General features: G+C 69.7%; 3 protein-coding genes across 3 annotated transcripts; all 3 read right to left on the bottom strand.

The window, feature by feature from the left end:
- Window positions 1-250: 250 nt before the first annotated feature.
- LOC135442015 (basic proline-rich protein-like) lies at window positions 251-4,723 on the bottom strand (the record flags this gene model as incomplete). Its single annotated transcript, XM_064701570.1, has 4 exons — window positions 3,459-4,723; window positions 3,309-3,344; window positions 1,457-1,877; window positions 251-646 (listed from the first exon to the last, which is right to left on the bottom strand). Coding segments are annotated over exons 1-4 (2,118 nt in total), but the record flags the coding sequence as incomplete, so codon positions are not given.
- Window positions 4,724-4,863: 140 nt separating this feature from the next.
- LOC135442014 (proline-rich protein 2-like) lies at window positions 4,864-5,898 on the bottom strand. Its single transcript, XM_064701569.1, has one exon. The coding sequence runs from the start codon at window positions 5,896-5,898 to the stop codon at window positions 4,864-4,866; it is 1,035 nt and encodes a 344-aa protein (XP_064557639.1).
- A 692-nt stretch (window positions 5,899-6,590) lies between these two features.
- LOC135442013 (collagen alpha-1(I) chain-like) lies at window positions 6,591-17,801 on the bottom strand. The gene is made up of 8 exons (XM_064701568.1): window positions 17,655-17,801; window positions 16,125-16,290; window positions 14,965-15,110; window positions 12,224-12,517; window positions 11,348-11,521; window positions 9,202-9,751; window positions 8,223-8,743; window positions 6,591-6,875 (listed from the first exon to the last, which is right to left on the bottom strand). Exons 1-8 carry the CDS (start codon window positions 17,799-17,801, stop codon window positions 6,591-6,593), a joined length of 2,283 nt encoding a protein of 760 aa, XP_064557638.1.
- Window positions 17,802-18,126: the final 325 nt, after the last annotated feature.

Below are 18,126 nucleotides of genomic sequence, written 5' to 3'. Positions count from 1 at the left end.
GGGGATTTTTCTCTGGCGGCCTTCCCCGGGCCCCCGAGGAGCCGTTCCCCGACGAAGGCGTGCCGGGCCACGTCGGCGAGAGAGAAGGGAGCGAGCGGGATGTCTGGGGGTCGTGGGGGAGTGAGACTCGTAACTCGCCCCGCGGGTGCCTCCGGCGTCCCGGGCCCGCGGCCCCGTGGCTAGCACGGGTCGCTGCGAACGCCGCTCCATGTGCCTTTTTGTCGTGCCGTTCCTCCGGCTATTTTTTTGCCGGAAAGGGAAAGCCGGCCGCGGCGGCGCGGTCCCGGTGGCACGTATTTCTCGCACGCTCGGCCGGGTTCCCCGGGCCGGAAGGGGAAGCCGAGTCCCCCCGGCCTGGGGCCAGCCCAGTCCCAGTCCTGCCGTTGCCTAGCCGAGAAGGGAATCCGTTGGCGCACGCGGGCGGGCGGGCGGGTGGCGGCACCCCCCGCGCTCCCCCTCTGCCGCGGGCGCTCCGCAGGCGGGGCTGGGCGGCCGTCGCCCCGTTGTCCCAGGACCGTGGCCGTGGGGGGGCGTCGTCGTCGCCGTCGGCGGCGCGGCTCCTTCCTCGGCCGCACTCGATCGATGAGGCTTTTCGGGGTGGCGTCGGAGAGGGCCCCGGCCGGCCGGCTCTCCTTCCGGGGCTTCTCTGTCGCGGGGAAGTCACGGCGGGGGTGTCCGCTGCTCGGGCAGGGGGTTCCTTTTTCCAGTTCGCTTCCCGTCGCAGGCGAGGTGTCGCCCCTCCCGCTGCCGGGGAGGGCGGCTTTCCCGACCCAGCTGTGTGACGGCCGCGTGGCCCCGCTAGCCCACAGGTGTCCTTCGAAAACCACGCGAGGTGCCGGTGCCGGCCCGGTCCGGGTTAGCGCCCCGTGGGTGCCGGCCGCGAGCAGCGCCGGGCGGCGGTGCGGTTGGAGCTGAGCCGCGGGTCATGGATGGCGAGAGAGAGGGCGCAAAAACGACCCGAGAAACCGATGGGGCGCGGACGGGGGAGCAGAGCCCGATCCGCGCGCTCCTTTGCCGTCCCGCCGCCTGCTGCAGAGCGGAGCCGCCCCGGCCGAAAAGGGGGCCTCGGTGTCCGGGCCGCGCCCGCCTCGTCGGGTCGCTGTCTCCTCTAGCACGTCCGGTGCTTTCCGCGCGGCCCGGTGGGGGGACGCGTCGGACGGGGGTTCGCTCCCCGCGAGGGGCCCGCTCGGCCCAACCTCGCCGGCGGCCGGTCGCTCGCCGGCGACCGGTCGGCGGGAGGGGGGGTTCGGCTTCGGTGGGGGTCAGCCCGGCCGAGCCCCCCGTTCCGCGCGCGCGCGCCGTGACTTCCAGCGCGAGGCGATTTTCTGGGAACCCCCCCCGGGGCGCGGGGGCCCCGAGGTGTTGTGAAAGGCGAGCGGGGAAAAAAAGCCGAGAGAGAGAGAGAGAGAGAGAGAGAGAGAGAGCGCAAGCGAGAGGAGAGAGGAGCCCGCGCTACACTCGCCCGCGAGTGGCGAAAGAAAAAAAGCGCGCAGCGGTCGGCCCTCCTTTGCCGCGGGGGGGGGAAGGGGCCCGGCCGCCGGGGTGGGCCGGGCCCGCGAGGGGCGTCCTCCGCGGTGGCGCCGGGTTCCGCCCCAGGCGCCGCCGGGCCGGGGAGGCTCGGCCGGCCGGCCGCCCGGCGCCGCCGGGCCCCGTCGCCGCCATGCCGCCACGTCGCGTCCGCGATGCCGCTCCCCGGGTCGGAGCGGCAAAAGAGCGGGGCGGTCGGGGTTTGGGCGGGGCGCGCGCCGGTGGGGCCCGGGCGGTCGGGCCGGGTCCGGGCGCTCTGCGCGCCGCCGTGCGCGGCGCCGCCGTGGGGTGGCGGTACCTGGTTGATCTGCCAGTAGCATATTGCTTGTCTCAAGGTTAGCCATGCATGTCTATGTCCCCAGGGCGGTACAGTGAAAATGCGAATGGCCTCATTAAATCAGTTTGGTTTCCCTTTGGTCGCTCCTCTCCCGCTCCTTGGATAACTGTGGTAATTTTTGAGCTAATAATGCCCATGAGCGCCGACCTCCGGGGCGCGTGATTTTCAGACCAAAACCAACCGGGCCGCCCGGCAGCTTTGGTGACTCTAGATAACCTCGGCGATCGCACGCCCCGCGGCGGCGAGGACCCATTCGAATGTTCTGCCCTATAAAACTTTCGATGGTTCTGTCTGTGCCTCCCATGGTGACCACGGGTGAGGGGAACGGGTTCGATTCGGAGAGGGAGCCTGAGAGAATGGCTACACATCCAAGGAAGGCAGCAGGCGCGCAAATTACCCACTCCCGACCGGGGAGTAGTGACGAAAAATAACAATACAGGACTCTTTCGGGGCCCCTTTGTAATTGGAATGAGCGCATTTTTAAATCCTTGAGGAGGGATCCCATTGGGAGGGAAAAGTCTGGTTGCCAGCAGCCGGGGTTTAATTCAGCTCCAATAGGTATCTTAAAGTTGCTAAAGTTAAAAAGCTCGTATTTGGGATCTTGGGTTTCGAGCTGGCGGTCCGCCGCGGCGCGAGCACCGCCTGTCCCAGCCCCTCCCTCTCCGCGCCCCCTCGATGCTCTTAGCTGAGTGCCCCGGGGGGGCCCCGGGAAGCTTTTTCTTTGAAAAAATTGAGTGTTAAAGAGGCGGCCCCCGGCATACTGAGTAGGAATAAGGGAAATAGGACTCGTTTATTTTGTTGGTTTTGGGAAAAAGGGGGCCTGATTAAGAGGACGGCGGGGGAAATCGTTTGTGCCGCTAGAGGTGAAATTTTGGGCCCGGGCAAGAGGGCCCTAGGGGAAAAGCATTTCCCAAGAATTTTTTCCCATAATCAAAAAACGAAGTCGGAGTGTCGAAGGAGATCAGAAAACTTTGTGTTCCGACCATAACGATGCCAAAACGGCGATCCGGGGGGCGTTTTTCCCCTTTGACCCCCGGGCAGCCCCCGGGAAACCCAAAGTTTTGGGGTTCCCGGGGGGAGTATGGTTGCAAAGCTGAAACTTAAAGGAATTGCGGAAGGGCACCACCAGGAGTGGACCCTGCGGTTTAAATTTGATCAACCGGGAAAACCCCCCCCCGGCCCCGGAAGGAAAGATTGACAGATTGAGAGTTTCTCGATTCCGGGGGGTGGTGGTGAGGGCCCGTTTTAGTTGGGGGGGCGATTTGTTGGTTATTCCCGAATAAGAACGAGACTCGGGATGAAAATGTTCGCAAACCGAGCGGTCGGCGCCCAACTTTTAGAGGGAAAAAAGTGGGTTGGGCCCCCCGAGATTTGAGCAATAGGGTCTGTGATGCCCTTAGATGTCCGGGGCCGCACGGGCTACATGACTGGCTAGTTTGCCTACCTCCCGGCGGGCCCGCGGGAAAACCCGTTGAACCCCCTAGGGGGAGGGGGATTGAATTCTTCCCCGTAAACGGGGAAATTTCCCGTAAGTGGGGTCATAAGCTCGGGGGAAAAAAGTCCCTGCCCTTTGTAACACCCCCCGTCCAAATACCGATTGGAGGGTTTAGTGAGGCCCGGGTGGGCCCGGCGGGGTCGGCCAGGCCTCCCGGGAGTGTGAAAAGGGTCGAACTTGCTTTTGAGGAGGTAAAAGTGTAAACAAGGTTCGAAGGTAAACCTGCGAAGGATCATCCCGGGGGGGGTGGGGCCCCCTGCGCGTTGGGGCGTCGGCGGCCCGCGGCGCGCGGCGCGCTCGTCGCCCGCCCGTTCGCACGCCCCGGCCCCCGGGGCCCCGCGGCCGGCCCCGGGGCACACCCCCTCCCTTTGGGGCCGGCGCCGCAGCCCAGAGAGGGGGACGGAGGGCGCGGCCCCTCCGGGGGTGGGAAAAAAAAACGGGGGGGGCTCGAAAAAGAGAAAAGGAGGGGCAAAGGGGGCCGCTCGGCCGGGGGCGCGTCGCGCGCGCCCGTCACCGTTGCGCGCGGGGGGGCTGACCCGCGCACACCCCGCGTCGCGGCCCGGGTCGAAGCGCGGGGCCGTCCCCCCCCCGTCGCGGCGGCTTTCTCTCCTCCTCCTGTCGTCGTGTCCTCCTCCCCCCCCGCCCCTTTCGCGGTCTGTGGGTCCCTCCCCCCCCGGGGGAGCGGGGGCCGGGGGCCCCCCCGCCTCTGCCCACCGCCCCGGGGCCCCCCGAACGCCCGGGCGGCGGGCAGGCGCGTGGGGCGCCGCGCCCCGGGGGGCGGCCCCAGTTTCCCGAGGCCCGGGTCTCCCCCGGTTGCGCGCGAGGAAAACCCCCGGGTGGGGAAGGGGGGGTGCTGGCGGCCCCCCCGAGGCGCGCCCCTCCCCCCCCTCGCTGCTTCGCCGTCGAGCGGCGGCGGCCCTCCGGGGTGGCCCCGTCGGGGCCCATGTGGAAATGGGAGGGGGGCGGGCGGGGGGGGCGCCCTTGGGGCCGGGGGAGGCGGCTCCTCCGGCCCTTCCCCCACCCGGGGGCGGGGCTTTGCGGGCCGGCAGAGTTCCCGCTTCGGGCGAGCGGTTCCCCCCCTGGGCGCCCCAGAGGGAGGGGAAACACGCCGCGTCCGGGGGTTCCCGGGCCGCGGCCTTCGGGGCCGGCGGGGCGCGCGCGCCCGGGGGGGCGAGGCGCGTCGGCGGTCGGGGCGCGTCCCCCCCGCGGCGGGGCGGTTCGGCCGCGGGGTCCTCTGGGCGCAGCGGGGTATGAGGGAAACCCCGGGCCCCCAGAGGACGCCGCGGTTGGTGGCGCAGACGCGGGGGGCCCCCCCCGGGGCGCTCCCCGAGGGGGGCAGCGGGGGAGCACCCCGGCGGGGCCATTGCAGGTGTTTCCCTCCCCAGGCCAGTACCTAGGGGCCCGCGCCTCGGCGGTTTTCCCCTCGTTTTCCCCCCCCGGGGCGTGTCAAACGTGTTGCGGCGGGGACCAAAGGGGGGGGGGGCCGGCGAACCCGGGGCGGCGTTTAAGGACTCGGGCGGCTGGCGGGGCCCCGCGTGGGCCGCGGCGGCGGGGCCAGGCGGCGGCGGCGGGGGTTTTGCGGGCGGCGGCGCGGCCCCATTGAGGGGTAGGGGGCAGCTACCCCCCGTAGCCCCTGCGGTGGTGTCCGCGGCCCGCGGCCGCGCTTCCCCCCGTCGTCGTCGTCGTCCCCCCCGCCGCGGCGCGGGCGCGGGGGTAACCGGGCCCCGGGGCGGGGGCCTTGCCCCCCTTCGCCCCCCGGCTCTGCGGAGGGCCGGGGCGCGGTCGGGCGGGGGCGACCGCCCCTGTGTAACGGGCGACCCCGGAAAGAGAGCGCCGCTTTGCCTTTCCTGGGCCCCGCGGCGGTGGCGGCGCCGGGGCCCGGGCCGCGTCTCCCCTGGAGCCCCCGCCGTTGCGGGTGTCTCGCGGGGGGGGCGCCGCGTCCCGCCGCCCGGCCCCCAAATCGTCCCTCGAGGCTTTCCTCCTCGAAGGGCGCCGGCGGCGCCGTCCCCCGGGCCCGCCCCCCCCTCGATCCCCCCGCCCCCCGGGGGGCGAGCGCCCGGGGGCCCCCCGTGGGCGGGGGCCCGCGAGCGCGGGCGCCCCCGGGGGCCCGAGGGCGGCGGCGCCGCTCGAGGGGCCCCCCTTTCTGCGGGGGAGGGTTTGGCCGGAAGGGCCCCCCCCCCCCCCGGCCGGGGGGCAGGTCGCCCCGGGCCCCCGCAGGCGCGTCCCCCGTCGCCCTTCTGGGCCCGCGCGGTGGGGAAGGAAGTTGGGGGGGCGGCGCGGGGCGTTCCCCCCCCCGGTTTCCCCGCGGGGAAAAGAGGAGAGGGGCGTTCCCCCCGTCGGCCCCGTCCCTTTCCCGCCGGGGCCGTCCCGAGGCAAAGGGGGCCAGGCGGGGGAGGCGGGGCGGGGGGCCGGGGGGGGGAGGGGGGGGGGGCGGCCCGGCGGCGGGGGGGGGTTTATGCCGTGGGCAGGCCTCGGGCGCGGGGCGAACCCGGCTCGGTTTTTCGGTGGCGCCCCGCCGGGGGGCCGGCGGGGAGCGCATCCGCCGGACCCCGGCCCCCCCGGGGGGGGGTTTCCCCCCGGGGGGGAGGCGCGCGGCGCACGGTCGTGGCGGGGGGCGTCTCGAGGGGCGAAAGGCCGTGGGAGAGGAGAGAAAGGGAAAGCCGGGGCGCGGCGGCCGGCGGGCCGCGACCCCCGCGGCGGGGGGGGGGGCCCCCCGGGGGACCCGCGTGGGGGGGGCCCGCGGCGCCCCCCCGGGCCCCGCGTTCCCGGCCCGTGTTTTCGTGTCTTTCCCCGGGGGAAAAGGGTGAGAGCGGCGGGCGCCGTGCCCCCGCGTGCGGGCGCGCCGCCCGGCCCTCGCCGGGGCCCGGGGGAAACCCCGGGCGCGGGGCCCCCTCCAAAAAGACGGAGTGAGGTCGGTCCCCCCTCGGGGGGGGGGAGGCGGTCGGGGGGGGGGCTCCCCCCCTTGGGGCCAGTCTTGGAGCGGGGGTTTTCCCCCTTTTTTCACGGGTTGGGTTTGTGTCTTTAGGTCAAAGCCAGGCGCGCGCCGGCGTCTCGGCTGCGAGAGACAAAAAGGGGCGCTTGCGGGAGCGGCGCCCAAGCCCGACAAATTTAGCGGGGGATCACTCGGCTCGTTTGGGCGATGAAAAAACGAGTAGGTGCGAGAATTAATGTGAATTGAGGAACATTGATCATCGCCCTTTGAGCAATTGGGGGGGCCGGGTTCCTCCGGGGCTAGCCCCGTTGAGCGTGTTGACGATCAATCGCCGTCCGGGGGCCACCCCGGGGGGCGGGCTGGGGTCGCCTCGAGGCCGTTGCCCCCGGGGGCGGTTCGGCGGCGGGTGGGCGGGGGCGGCCCTTTGGGGCGGCGTGCCGCCCGGTTTCCCCGGGGGAAGGCGGTGGGCGGTCGGGCGGGGAAGGGGTTTCCCCCGGCGGCCCCCCATCCTTGCTGGGGCCGGCGCGGTCGCCGTCGCGGGTCGCGGCCGCGGTGCGGCCGTCGCCCCGCAGGGCCTTTGTCCCCTAAATGCAGACTGGGAGGCCCCTTTTCCGCTCCGGGAGGAGCCGCTGGGGCGGAAACTCGTTTGCCCGGGGCCCCGCGCGGTTTTCGGGGGGCGGCGGGGCGGGGGGAGCGCGAGGAAGGGGGTCGAAGGGGCCGAGGGGAAAAAGATAGAGGAAGGAGAGAGAGGCGAGCGGAAAAGGAAAGGGCGGGGGAAAAGGGGGAGGGCGAGGGCGGGCCTCGCCCCGGCCTTCCACCGGGCGGCGGTGTCTGCGGGTGGGTACGCGGCGGGACCGTGCCCTGCTGCCCCGGGGCGGCGAGGCGGAGGGCGGGGACGGGGGGGTTTGAAACCCCCTCCCCCCGGCCCGCCCCCTCCCTCCTCCCCGCCGTCCTCCCCGGGGCGGTCTCGGGGGCCCGGGGGGCGCGTCGCAGGGCTCGCCCTTCCCCCCCGAAAGGCCGTTTGCGCGCCCCCGCGGGCCCGGCCCGGGCCCCGCGGGGCCGGGTTTTGCGCCGGGGCGCGTTTCGCGGGCCTTTTCGGTTTTCGTTCCGGGGGTGGGGGCTCTCTCGGCGGTTCCCCGGGTTCCCGGGGCGGGGGGGGGGGAGGGGGGAGCGCGGCGGAGAAGGGGGGCCGTCGGCGCGGGCGGGCGCCCGGTTTGGGCTGGACTCAGTGACGTGGCGACCGCTGAATTTAGATTTTAGTCAGCGGTGGAAAGAAATAACGAGGATTCCCTCAGTAACGGGGGGCGAAGAGGGAAAAGCCCAGGCGAATCCCCCCCGGGTGGGGGCGGGACATTTGGCGACGAGCCCCAACCCCCGGCGGCGCTTGGGGGGGGAACCAAGCCCTGGGATCGAGGCGCACCCGGGAGGGGTGAGGCCGGTAGGGCCCCGGGCGCCGGGCCCCGGGTTCTGGGATTTGGGTTTGGTTGGGATGCAGCCAAAGGGGTGGTAAACTCCATCTAAGGCTAAATCCCGGGACGAGCCCGAAGCAACAAGTAGTAAGGGAAAGTGAAAAGAACTTTAAAGAGAGAGTTCAAGGGGGCGTGAAAAACCCTTTAAAAGGGTTTAAAGGGTGGGGCCCGCGCAGTCCCCCCGGAGGGTAAACCCCCGGGGTTGCGGCGGCCGGGGGGGTCTCGGGGGACCCTCGCCCCCGCCTCCCCCCCGCCCCCCCCCCCCCCCCCCCCCCCCCCCCCCCCCCCCCCCCCCCCCCCGGGCAAACCCCGTGCGGGGGGGGGCCCGGGGGGGGGCCGGCGCGGGGGCCCGCCCCCGGCCGGGGGCCCCGGCCCTGGCCGGGGATTTCTGCGGCGGTGGCCGCGCCGGCCCCGGGGTCGGTGGGAAGGCCCCGGGGGAGGGGGGCCCGGCGCCGCGCAAACGGGGCGGGTGTTAACCCCCCGGGAAAGGCAGGTCTCCCCGGAAACCCCGGGGGGCGAGGGAGAGGACCGCCGCGCGCCCTCCCCCGTCGGCGGCGCCGTGCGGGGGGGCCCTGCGGGGGCGCCCCGCCCCGGGCGTTTTGCGCGGGGGTGGGGGGCCGGGGCCCCCCGGCCCCGGCGCCGCGTAAACCCCGGGGGGACTGCGCTCAGGGGCCCCCCGCCCGGCGGCGCCCCGGGCCGGTAGGGGCCCGGTGGGGCCCCCGGGGTCGCGGCGATGTGGGGTCCCCACCGCCCCGTTTGAAAGGCCCAGGAGTCTGGGCAGTGGGAGTCAGGGCCCGAGTGAAACCCCCGGGCCCGCAAGGGAAGGTGAGGGCCGGGCGCGGGGCCCTGAGGTGGATCCGGGGCGGGTCGCCCTGGAAAGCCCGGGCGCACCCCCGGGGCCCTTTTCTCCCCCGCCCCCCCCTCGCGGCCGGGGGGTGGAGCGTTGTGGGCCCTTTGTGGGCCCCGAAGATGGTGAACTATGCCTGGGGGGGGGCGAAACCAGGGGAAACTTGGTGGAGGCCCGTAGCGGTTGAGTGAAAATGGGTTTGCCCAAACCGGGTCAGGGGCAAAAGACTAAGGAACCATCTAGTAGGGGTTTCCCCTCCGATTTTCCCCTAGATAGTTGGATCGGAATGGGAGTTTTACCGGAAAAGGAATGTTGGGAGGTCTTGGGGCCCGGGAAACGATCTCAACCTATTCTCAAACTTTCACGGGGTTAAAAGGGGGCCGGCTCGCTGGCGTGGAGCCGCCCCGTGGAATGCGAGTGCTCGTGGGCCACTTTTGGTAAGCAGGAACTGGCGCTGCGGGATGAACCGAACGCCCGGGGTTTAAACGCCGATGCGACGTCATCAGAGCCAAAAAAAGGTGTTGGTTGATTAGACAGCAGGACGGTGGCCCCTGGAAGTCGGGGAAACCGCTAAGGAGTGTGTAAACAACTCACCTGCCGAATCAACTAGCCCTGAAAATGGATGGCGTGGAGCGTCGGCCATACCGGCGTCGCCCGGGAGTGCGATGCCCGGGGGGCTAGGCCGCGACGAGTTAGGAGGGGCCCCTGCGGTGCGTCGAAGCCGGGGCGTCGGGCCCGGGTTTGGAGCCGCCGCAGGTTGCAGATCTTGGTGGTAGTAGCAAATATTCAAACGGGGAGCTTTGAAGCCGAAGTGGAGCAGGGTTCCATTGTGAACAGCAGTTGAAAATGGGTCAGCGGTCCTAAAGCGATAGGCGAGCGCCGTTCCGAAATGGCGGGCGATGGCCTCCGTTGCCCTCAGCCGGATCGAAAGGGAGTCGGGTTCAGATCCCCGAAATCCGGAGTGGCGGAGACGGGCGCGCGAGGCGCCCAGTTGCGGTGGGCGCACCGATCCCGGAGAAGCCCGGGGGGAGCCCGGGAGAGTTTCTTTTCTTTGTGAAGGGGCGGGCGCCCTGGAATGGGTTCGCCCGAGGAGGGGCCCGCGCTTGGAAAGCGTGCGGTTCCGGCGGGTCCCGGGGAGCTCTCGCTGGCCCGGGGGAAAATCGGGGGGGGGGTGTAAAATCTCGCGCCCGGGGCCCTACCCCCTTTCCCCGAGTCTCAAGGTGAACAGCCTTGGCATGTTGGAACAATGTAGGTAAGGGAAATGGGGAAAACCCGGGTCCGTTCTTGGGTAAGGATTGGCTCTAAGGGGTGGGTCGGTCGGGTGGGGCGGAAACGGGGTGGGGGGGCGCGCCGCGGCCCGGACGAGGCGCCGCGCGCGGTGAGTGGTCCGCCCTGGCCCCCCCGGCCCCCCCCGGGGCGCCGGGTGGCTGGCGCGCCCCGGACCCGGGTAGGGGGCGGGGCCCTTTCCCCCCCCCGGGTGCCCCAGCTGCGGCGGGCGGCCCGCCCCCCCTCCCCCCCCCCCGCCTTGCCGCGGGGGGCGCCCCCGCGGCGGCCGCCGCCGGTGTGGCGCGCGCCGCCCCCGCGGCGGCGCGGCCGCGCCTTAATATTAAACGCGCGGCCCCGGGGGGCCCCGGGGCGTCGGGAGCGGTTTGCGGGGGGAGGGTGGGGGGGGTCCCCCGGGCCCGGGCCCCCCCTCGGCGGCGCCTAGAGCCCGGGTTAGAACTGGTGGGACCCGGGGAATCCGATGTTTAATTAAAACAAAGCTCGCGAAGGCCCGAGGGGGTGTTGAGCGATGTGATTTTGCCCAGTGTTGAATGTAAAAAGGAAAAAATTTTCAATGAAGGGGGTAAACGGGGGAGTAACTTTTGATTTTTAAAGGGTTTGCAAATCCCTCGTCATCTAATTAGTGAGCGCATAAAGGGTTGAACGAGTTCCACTGCCCCTACCTACTATCCAGCGAAACCACAGCCAAGGGAAGGGCTTGGCGGAATCAGGGGGAAAAAGCCCCTGTGGGGTTGATCGTTGGGCTGTGAAGAGACATGAGAGGTGTAGAATAAGGGGGGGGCCGGGCGGGCCCCTCGGCGGTGCGGGGCGACCCCCCCCGGCGTGGGCCCCGTCGGTGAAATACCACTACTTGAGTTTTTTCATTAAACCGGTGGGGCGGGGGGGCGACCCCGGGGGGGGCTCTGTTCGGGGCCAAGCGGCCCGGCGCGCGCCGGCGCGACCGCTGGGGACGGGGCAGGTGGGGGTTTGATGGGGCGGTAACCTGTCAAACCCGAAACGCGGTGCCCTAAGGCCGAGCTCAGGGAGACGGAACCCCTTGGGGAGAAGGCAAAAGTCGCTTGATTTTGATTTTCGTACGAATACAGCCCGTGAAAGGGGGCCCTCAGATCCTTCTGGTTTTGGGTTTAAGCAGGGTGTCGAAAAAGTTAAAGGGTAATGGCTTGTGGGGCCAAGCGTTCATACGACGTTTTTTGACCCTCGATGTGGTTTCTTCCTTCATTGTGAAGCAGAATTAAACAAGGTTGGATTGTTACCCAAAATGGGAAAACGTAGGGGTTTAGACCGGTGTGAGACAGGTTAGTTTTACCCTACTGATGATGTGTTGTTGCAATAGTAATCTGCTCAGACGAGGACCCCCAGGTCAGCCCCCTGGTGGTGCCTTTGGGTGAGGGCACTGGCGCGAGGCTAATCTGGGGCTTATAAATAAAACGCCTCTAAGTCAGAATCCCGCCTAGACGTAGCGATACCGCAGCGCCGCCGGCGCCTCGGTGGGCTCGCGATAGCCGGCCGCCCGCCCGTCCGCGGGCGGGCCCGGTGAGGAGCGCCGCTCGTGGTTGGGAGCCGGAGGGGCGGACGGATGCGGCGCCGCCTCTCCCCCGTCGCGTACCGCATGATCGTGGGGCACCCGGCGCTAAATCATTCGTAGACGACCTGATTCTGGGTCAGGGTTTCGTACGTAGCAGAGCAGCTCCCTCGCTGCGATCTATTGAAACAGCCTGACACAAGTTTTGGCCCTAACTTCCGAACGCCCCCGAGGGGGGCCGGGCGGGGGCGCCCGCTTCCTCCCAGAAAAGGGGGCTTTCTTTTTTTCTTCTCCCCCTCCCCCTCCCCTCTCTCGGCGGGCCGGGGGCCCCAAGGGGGCTGGCCCGGGGCGGGCGGCACAGGGGGGGGCCGGGGGCCCCGGGGGGGTGCCTTGCGCTCTCCCCCGCGGGGTCTAAAGGCCCCTTGCGGGGTCGGGGGCCGGGGGACCCCACGGGAAAAGGGCCCCGGGGCCGCCAGTCAGCCAGCGAGAGAGAGAGAGAGAGAAGAGAGTGAGAGTGAGAGAGAGAGGGGAGAGAGAGAGAGAGAGGCCCCCCGCCGGGCCGCGCGCGGCCTCGACTTCCCTCCCGGGGTTAGGCCCCAGACGGGGGCGGGGGTTGGCCGGCGCGGGTGGGACGGCTGGGGGGGGTTTTTTTTTTCCCCCGCCGCGCGCGCGGGCCGCCGGGGCGGGGCGGGGACCCCTTGTCCCCCCCCCCCCCCCCCGTCTCCGGGGGGGGGTAGACTGGGGTCCGGGCGGCTGCCCGGGGGGGCCGGGGGGCGAGCGCCCCCGCCCGGGGGTCGTCTGGGGCCCCACCGGCGCGGGCGGTGCGGCCCGGCCGGCCCGGGCCGGGGCCCGCACGGCCCCGGGCCCCGGCCCGGGCGGCGCGGGCGGGGCCGGGGCGGCGGGTCCCCTCGCCCTGGCGAGGGGCGGGGGGTTTTTCCCGTGCCCCTCGGCCGGGCTTTGCCTGGCCTCCCGGGGTAGACCAGCTGTCCGCCGCCGGACTTGGTCTTCGGCAGCCCGGGGCTCGGGGTAGACCTGCTGTCCGCCGCCGGACTTGGTCTTCGGCAGCCCGGGGCTCGGGGTAGACCTGCTGTCCGCCGCCCCGGGCTTACGGCGCGGGAGCCCCGGGGTCGGGGGAACCGCTGTCCGCCGCCGGACTTAGGCTGCGGCAGCCCACGCCCCGGGGTAGACCTGGTGTCCAGGCCCCGGGGGGATGGTGTCCGTTCCCCAGGGTAGACCTTTTGTCCCCTGCTTTTCCCCAACCCTACCCAACCCCCAACCCCCAACCCCCAAACCCAAACCCCAACCCCAACCCCAACCCCAACCCCACCCAACCCAAAATAACCCCAACCCCAACCCCCAAACCCAACCCCTAACCCCAACCCCAATAACCTAACCAACCCCAACCCCTTTCCAAAAACCCCAAAACCCTTTCCCTAACCCCAACCCAACCTTACCCCCCCCCCCAACCCCCAACCCCCCCCTTACCCCAACCCCACCCTAACCAACCCCTTTCCCACCCAACCCCTTTCCCTAACCCCAACCCCACCCCAAACCCCCGGGGGAGACTGGTGTCGAGGGCCCCGGGGGAGACGGTGTCGCGGGCCCCCGGGGGGGGACTGGTTTCCCCAACCCAAACCCAAATCCCCAACCCCAAAAAAGGGGTGCCTGGGCCGGGGCACCGGGGGCCCGGGTTTTCCCAACCCTAACCCTTCCTCCATTCCCCCCCCCGTTGTTGATGGTTGAGGGTGGGTTAGGGTTGGGAAACCTGCACCCCGGGGCCCCGGAACCCCAGGTCTACCCCGGGTTTGTGTTAGGGTTAGGGTTTGGGTAATTGTGGGGTATATCAAAAATAACATATATTTAAAAAATTACCTAAATTTATTTTTTAAAATTTTTTTTCTTAATTAAAACACTACCCCCCCCACACCCACCCCCCTCTACCAATTACCGGGTTAGGGGGTGGGGGGGTGGTTTTTTTTGTCGGCGGGAGATTGGTTTTTTTTTCTACTTCGGTGGTGATGTTGGAGGGTTGGTTGGTTAATTTTTTTTTGGGAGTCTAGGGGACAGTAGGTTTTTTTTTTTTGGCAGTATTATTTAACCGGTAGGGTAAGGGTTTGGGGTTGGGGTAAGGGTGGGGTTTAAAGGGTTAGGGTTAGGGTAAGGTTGGGGGTGGGGGTTGGGGTTGGGGTTGGGGTAAGGGTTAGGGTTAGGGTTGGGGTGGGGGTTGGGGTAAGGGTTAGGGTGGGGTTAGGGTTGGGTTGGGTTGGGGTTAGGGTTAGGGTTGGGGGGGGTTGGGGTTGGGGTTAGGGTTAGGGTTGGGTTAGGGTTAGGGTTGGGGTTGGGTTAGGTGGGGTTGGGGGTTTGGGGGTTTGGGGGTTTGGGGGTTTTTTAGGGTTGGGTTGGGCACGGGAAACCGGGGCTCCCCTGGGGAAGGGGACCCAGGTTACCGGGCCGGGGGACAACAGGTCTACCCCGGGGCGTGGGCTGCCGCAGCCTAAGCCCGGCGGCGGACAGCAGGTCTACCCCGAGCCCCGGGCGTTATGGTTTTTTTTTTTTTTTCCCGGCAAAGTCCGGGGCGGAAGCGGGGTTCCGAAGCCCGGGCTGCGAGCCCAAGCCCGGCGGGGCCGCAGGTCCCCCGAGCCCCGGGCTCCCGCGGGCCAAGTCGGCGGGACAGTGGTCTACCCGGAGGCCAGGCAAACCCCGGGAGGGGGAAAGCGGGAAGACCCGCTCCCCCCCTTCGAGGGCGAGGGCCCCGCCGTCCCCGGCACCCGCCCGCGCGAGGGGGCCCGGGCGGGCCCGGGGCCCGGGGGGGGGCGGGCCGCACCCGCGCGGCCGCGCGCGCCCGAGATCCCCGGGCGGGGCGCTCCCCCCAGGGCCCCCGGCCGGCACCCCGCCGGGAAAACCCAGGTCTCCCCCCGCCCGGAGAGGGGAAAGGGCCCCCCCCCCCCGAGCGCCCCAGGGGCGGGGGGGAAGACCCCCCGCCCCCCGGGCCAAGGCCCCCCCCGGCCCCAAGCCCGCCCGCGTTCCCGGGCTGGACCCGCGCGGAGGGGGAAATCGAGGGGGCGCGCGGCCGGCGGGGGGCCTCTCTCTCTCTCTCTCTGTCCCCTCTCTCTCTTCCTCTCACTCTCTTCTCTCTCTCTCTCTCTCTCGCTGGCTGACTGGCGGCACGCGGCCCTTTCGCTCGGTGCCCGGCCCCCGGACCCCGCGTATCGGGCCTGAGACCCGCGCGGAGGAGAGCGCGAAGGCGGACCGCGCTGGCCCGGGCGCCCCCCCTGTGCGCGCCCGGCGCCGCCGGAGCCCCCTGTCGGCCCCGGCCCGCCGAGAGAGGAGGAGGAGGAGGAGGAGAAGAGGAGGAGAGACCCCTTTTCTCGGAGGAAGCGGGCGGCGCCCGCGCGCCGGCCCGCCCTCGAGGCGTTCGAGAAGTTAGGCGACAAAAGCTTGTGTCGAGGGCTGATTCTCAATAGATCGCAGCGAGGGAGCTGCTCTGCTACGTACGAAACCCTGACCCAGAATCAGGTCGTCTACGAATGATTTAGCGCCGGGTGCCCCACGATCATGCGGTACGCGACGGGGGAGAGGCGGGCCCCATCGCCCGCCCCGGCTCCAAACGAGCGGCGTCCCCCCCGGGGCCCCGCCCGCGGAGGGGGGCGGGGGCTATCGCGAGCCACGGGGCGCGGCGGCGCTGCGGTATCGTAGTCTAGGGGGATTCTGATTTAGAGGCGTTCGTCATAAGCCGCGGGGGGTTTTCCCCCTGCGAGTGGTTTCCCCCCAAAGCGCAGCCCCAGGGGTCTGAATGCGGCCCCTTTTGAAACTGAGAGGATTACATTGAAAAAAAAAACATCTCAGTGGGTAAAAAACCCTGTCTAGACGGTTAAACCAGCTCCTTTTCTATTGGGGGTAAAAACCCAAGTTTGGTGAATTCTGTTCACAATGATGGAAGAGCCGACATCGAAGGAAAAAAAAAGCGACGTCGCTATAAACGTTGGCGAAAACCCAGTTATCTGTGGAAAATTTTTTGACCCCCCTGTTTAAAAAACCAAAAAAAAGAAGGATCGTGAGGCCCGTTTTCCCGGGTTGTTGTATGAAAATCAAAAACGCGAGCTTTTGCCTTTGCCGGGGGGGTTTTCCGTCCCCCTGAGCTGCTTAGGACCCTGGTTACGCTTTGAAGGTTACCCCAGCCCAAACCCCCCTGCGCGGCCCCGGAGCGGGGGGGCCCGGGGGGCCCCGGGCGTTTGGGGCCAAAAAAAAAGCGAGACCCCCCCGGGGGGCTGCCCCCGCTCAGGGTAAGTGAAAAAACGAAGAGTAGTGGTATTTACGACCCCGGGCCCCGGGGGGGGGTCCCCGAAACCCCGAGGCGCGGGGCCCTCCCACTTATTCTAACTTCTGTTCTTCAAGCCCCACCCTAGAGTCGTCAAAGGGTCTTTTTCCCCGTGATTGCCCCCCCTTTCCCCTTTTGGGGGTGGGTTTCGGGATAGTAGGTGGGAAGTGGGGAATTCTTTCCCCCCCATTCATGGCGTCACAAATTAGTGAGAGGCATTTGGGTCCCTTAAGGGTCATGTTATCCCCCGTTTCCCGGCTTCATTAAAATTTTCTTCATTTGAATTCAGAGCATGGGAAAAAATCACATCGCGTAAACCCCCGCCTGGGGGGCCTTGGGGGCTTTTTTTTAAAATTAAAAACGGGTTCGGATTCCTGGTCCCCCCGTTCTAACCCGGCTGTAGGCGCGGCCGGGGGGGCCCCGGGGGGGCCCGGGGACCCCCGGGGACCCTCCCCCGGGGGAACCGTTTCGGCCAAACGCCGGCCGGGCCCGGGCCCCCCGGGCCCGCGCGGGGCGCGGCGGGGGGGGGGCGCGACGACGACGGCGGCGGCGGCCGCCGCTGGGGGCGGGCGGCAAGGCGGAGGGGGGGCGGAGGGGGGGGCGGGCGGGGGCCCCCCGAGCTGGGGGGTCCCGGGGGGAAAGGGGCCCCGGGGGCGGGCCAGAGTGCCGCCCCGCGCGCGCGCGGGCCCGGCGCGGGCGGGCAGCGGAGCGCATCACCCGCGGCGGCCCCTCGTCAGGGGCGCGGCCCAGGGTTCGGCCCCGGCGGACCCCCCCCTTTGAGCCAATCCTTATCCGAAGTTTGGATCCCGGGTTGCCCACTTCCCTTACCCAATTGTTCCCAAATGCCCGAGGGTGTTCACCCTTTGGGGCCCCGCTTTTGGATATGGGTACGGCCGGCGCGAGGATTACACCCCTCCCCGGTTTTCACGGGCCCGCGGGTCCCCCGGGCCCCCCCGGAAAACCCCGGGTTTTCCCAAAAGGGGGGGCCCCCCTTCGGGGCGAACCCCTTCCCGGGCGCCGGCCCTTCAAAGGGAAAAAAGAACTCTCCGGGGGTCCGCGGTTCTCGGGATCGGGGGGTTTCGGGCACCGCATGGGGCCCCGCGGCGGTTTTTCCCCCAAAACCCGGGTTCGGGGGTTAAAACCCCACCCCTTTTGATCGGCTGAGGGCAAGGGGGGGCATCGCCCCCTTTTGGAACCCGGGTCGCCTATCGTTGGGGGCCCATGAACCCTGTTAACGGGGTTCACAGGGAAAAAACCCGCTCCCTTGGGCCCTTTCCCAAAATCTCGTTTGAAATTTTTCTCCCACCCCCCAAAAATCTGCACTGCGGCTCCACCCCGGGGGCCCCCCCGGGGTTTGAGGGCCGCAGGGCCCTCTACTGTCGGGGCCCCGGGCCCCCGGGGGATGCATGCCGGGGCGGGCCGGGGATGGGCCGACGCCCCCAGGCCATCCATTTTCAGGGTAGTTGGGTTGGCGGTGAGTTGTTACAATCCTTGGGATTTTCCCACTTCCAGGGGGCCCTCCTTTGGGTGTCTAGATAACCAAACCCTTTTTGGGTTGATTTAGCGTCGGCCCCTCGGCGCCTTACCCGGGGGTTCGGTTCATCCCCCGCGCCGTTTCGCTTCCCCAAAAATGGGCCCTGGCATGCATTTCCCCGGGGCGGCTCCCCCCGGAGGGCCCGGCCCCTTCCCCCTTTAAAGTTTGGGGAATAGGTTGAGATCGTTTGGCCAAGACCCCTTTTTTTTTCGTTTAGGGTAAAATGCCATTCCCCAGTCCCCGCTACCCCGAGGGAAAATTCGGAGGGGAAAAGTACTAGTGGTTCGATTAGTTTTCCCCCCAGACCCGGGGGGAGAAACCCATTTGACGTAGGACCCCTGGACCTCACCAGAGTTTCTCTGGCTTGCCCTGCCCAGGCTTTTGTTTACCATCTTTGGGTCTAGAAAGGACGCTCCGTCCACCTCCCGCCCCGGAGGGGGCGGCGGGGGAGAGGGGGGGGGTGCGCCGGGGCTGCCCCGGCGCGACACGGCCGGGGGTCCCCCCTCGGGGCCCGGGGCGCGGGCCCCCCACTTCATTGCCGCGGGCTTTCGATGGGGGCCCCCCGACTCGCGCACGTGCTAGACTCCCTTGGGGCCCTGTTTCAAGACGGGCGGGTGGGTAGCCGGGGAAACCGCGGAAAACCCCGGGGGGCCAGGCGGCCCTAGCCCCGGGCCCGGCGGCGCGCGGTCGGGGGCACTGAGCGCGTCCCCCCGGTTTTTCAAAGGGCCCGGGGGCGGGGGCCCCGGGCCCCCCACCCCGCGCGGAAAACGCCCCGTGGGGGGCCCCGCCGCAGCGGCGCCCCGCAGGCGCGCGACGGGGGGGGAAGGGCGCGGCGGGGGGTTTCCCCCCGGGGGACGGGAG

Source organism: Zonotrichia leucophrys, unplaced genomic scaffold, assembly GCF_028769735.1.
Source record: "Zonotrichia leucophrys gambelii isolate GWCS_2022_RI unplaced genomic scaffold, RI_Zleu_2.0 Scaffold_852_20968, whole genome shotgun sequence".
Lineage (NCBI taxonomy): Eukaryota > Metazoa > Chordata > Aves > Passeriformes > Passerellidae > Zonotrichia > Zonotrichia leucophrys.
The sequence above is the reverse complement of the archived record's forward strand: the minus strand, read 5'-3'. Positions and strand labels throughout refer to the sequence as shown.

Bases quoted from the DNA above. Each gene is read 5' to 3' on its own strand.
- LOC135442014 (XM_064701569.1), bottom strand. From the start codon at position 5,898: ATGCGCTCCCCGCCGGCCCCCCGGCGGGGCGCCACCGAAAAACCGAGC.
- LOC135442013 (XM_064701568.1), bottom strand. From the start codon at position 17,801: ATGAAGTGGGGGGCCCGCGCCCCGGGCCCCGAGGGGGGACCCCCGGCC. The intron at 12,518-14,964 runs GTGGGGCACCCG...CCGCGCCGTAAG, and splicing joins CCGTCGCGTACCGCATGATC to CCCGGGGCGGCGGACAGCAG. The intron at 8,744-9,201 runs GTGAGTTGTTTA...GCCCCCCCCCAG, and splicing joins AGGGCTAGTTGATTCGGCAG to GCATAGTTCACCATCTTCGG.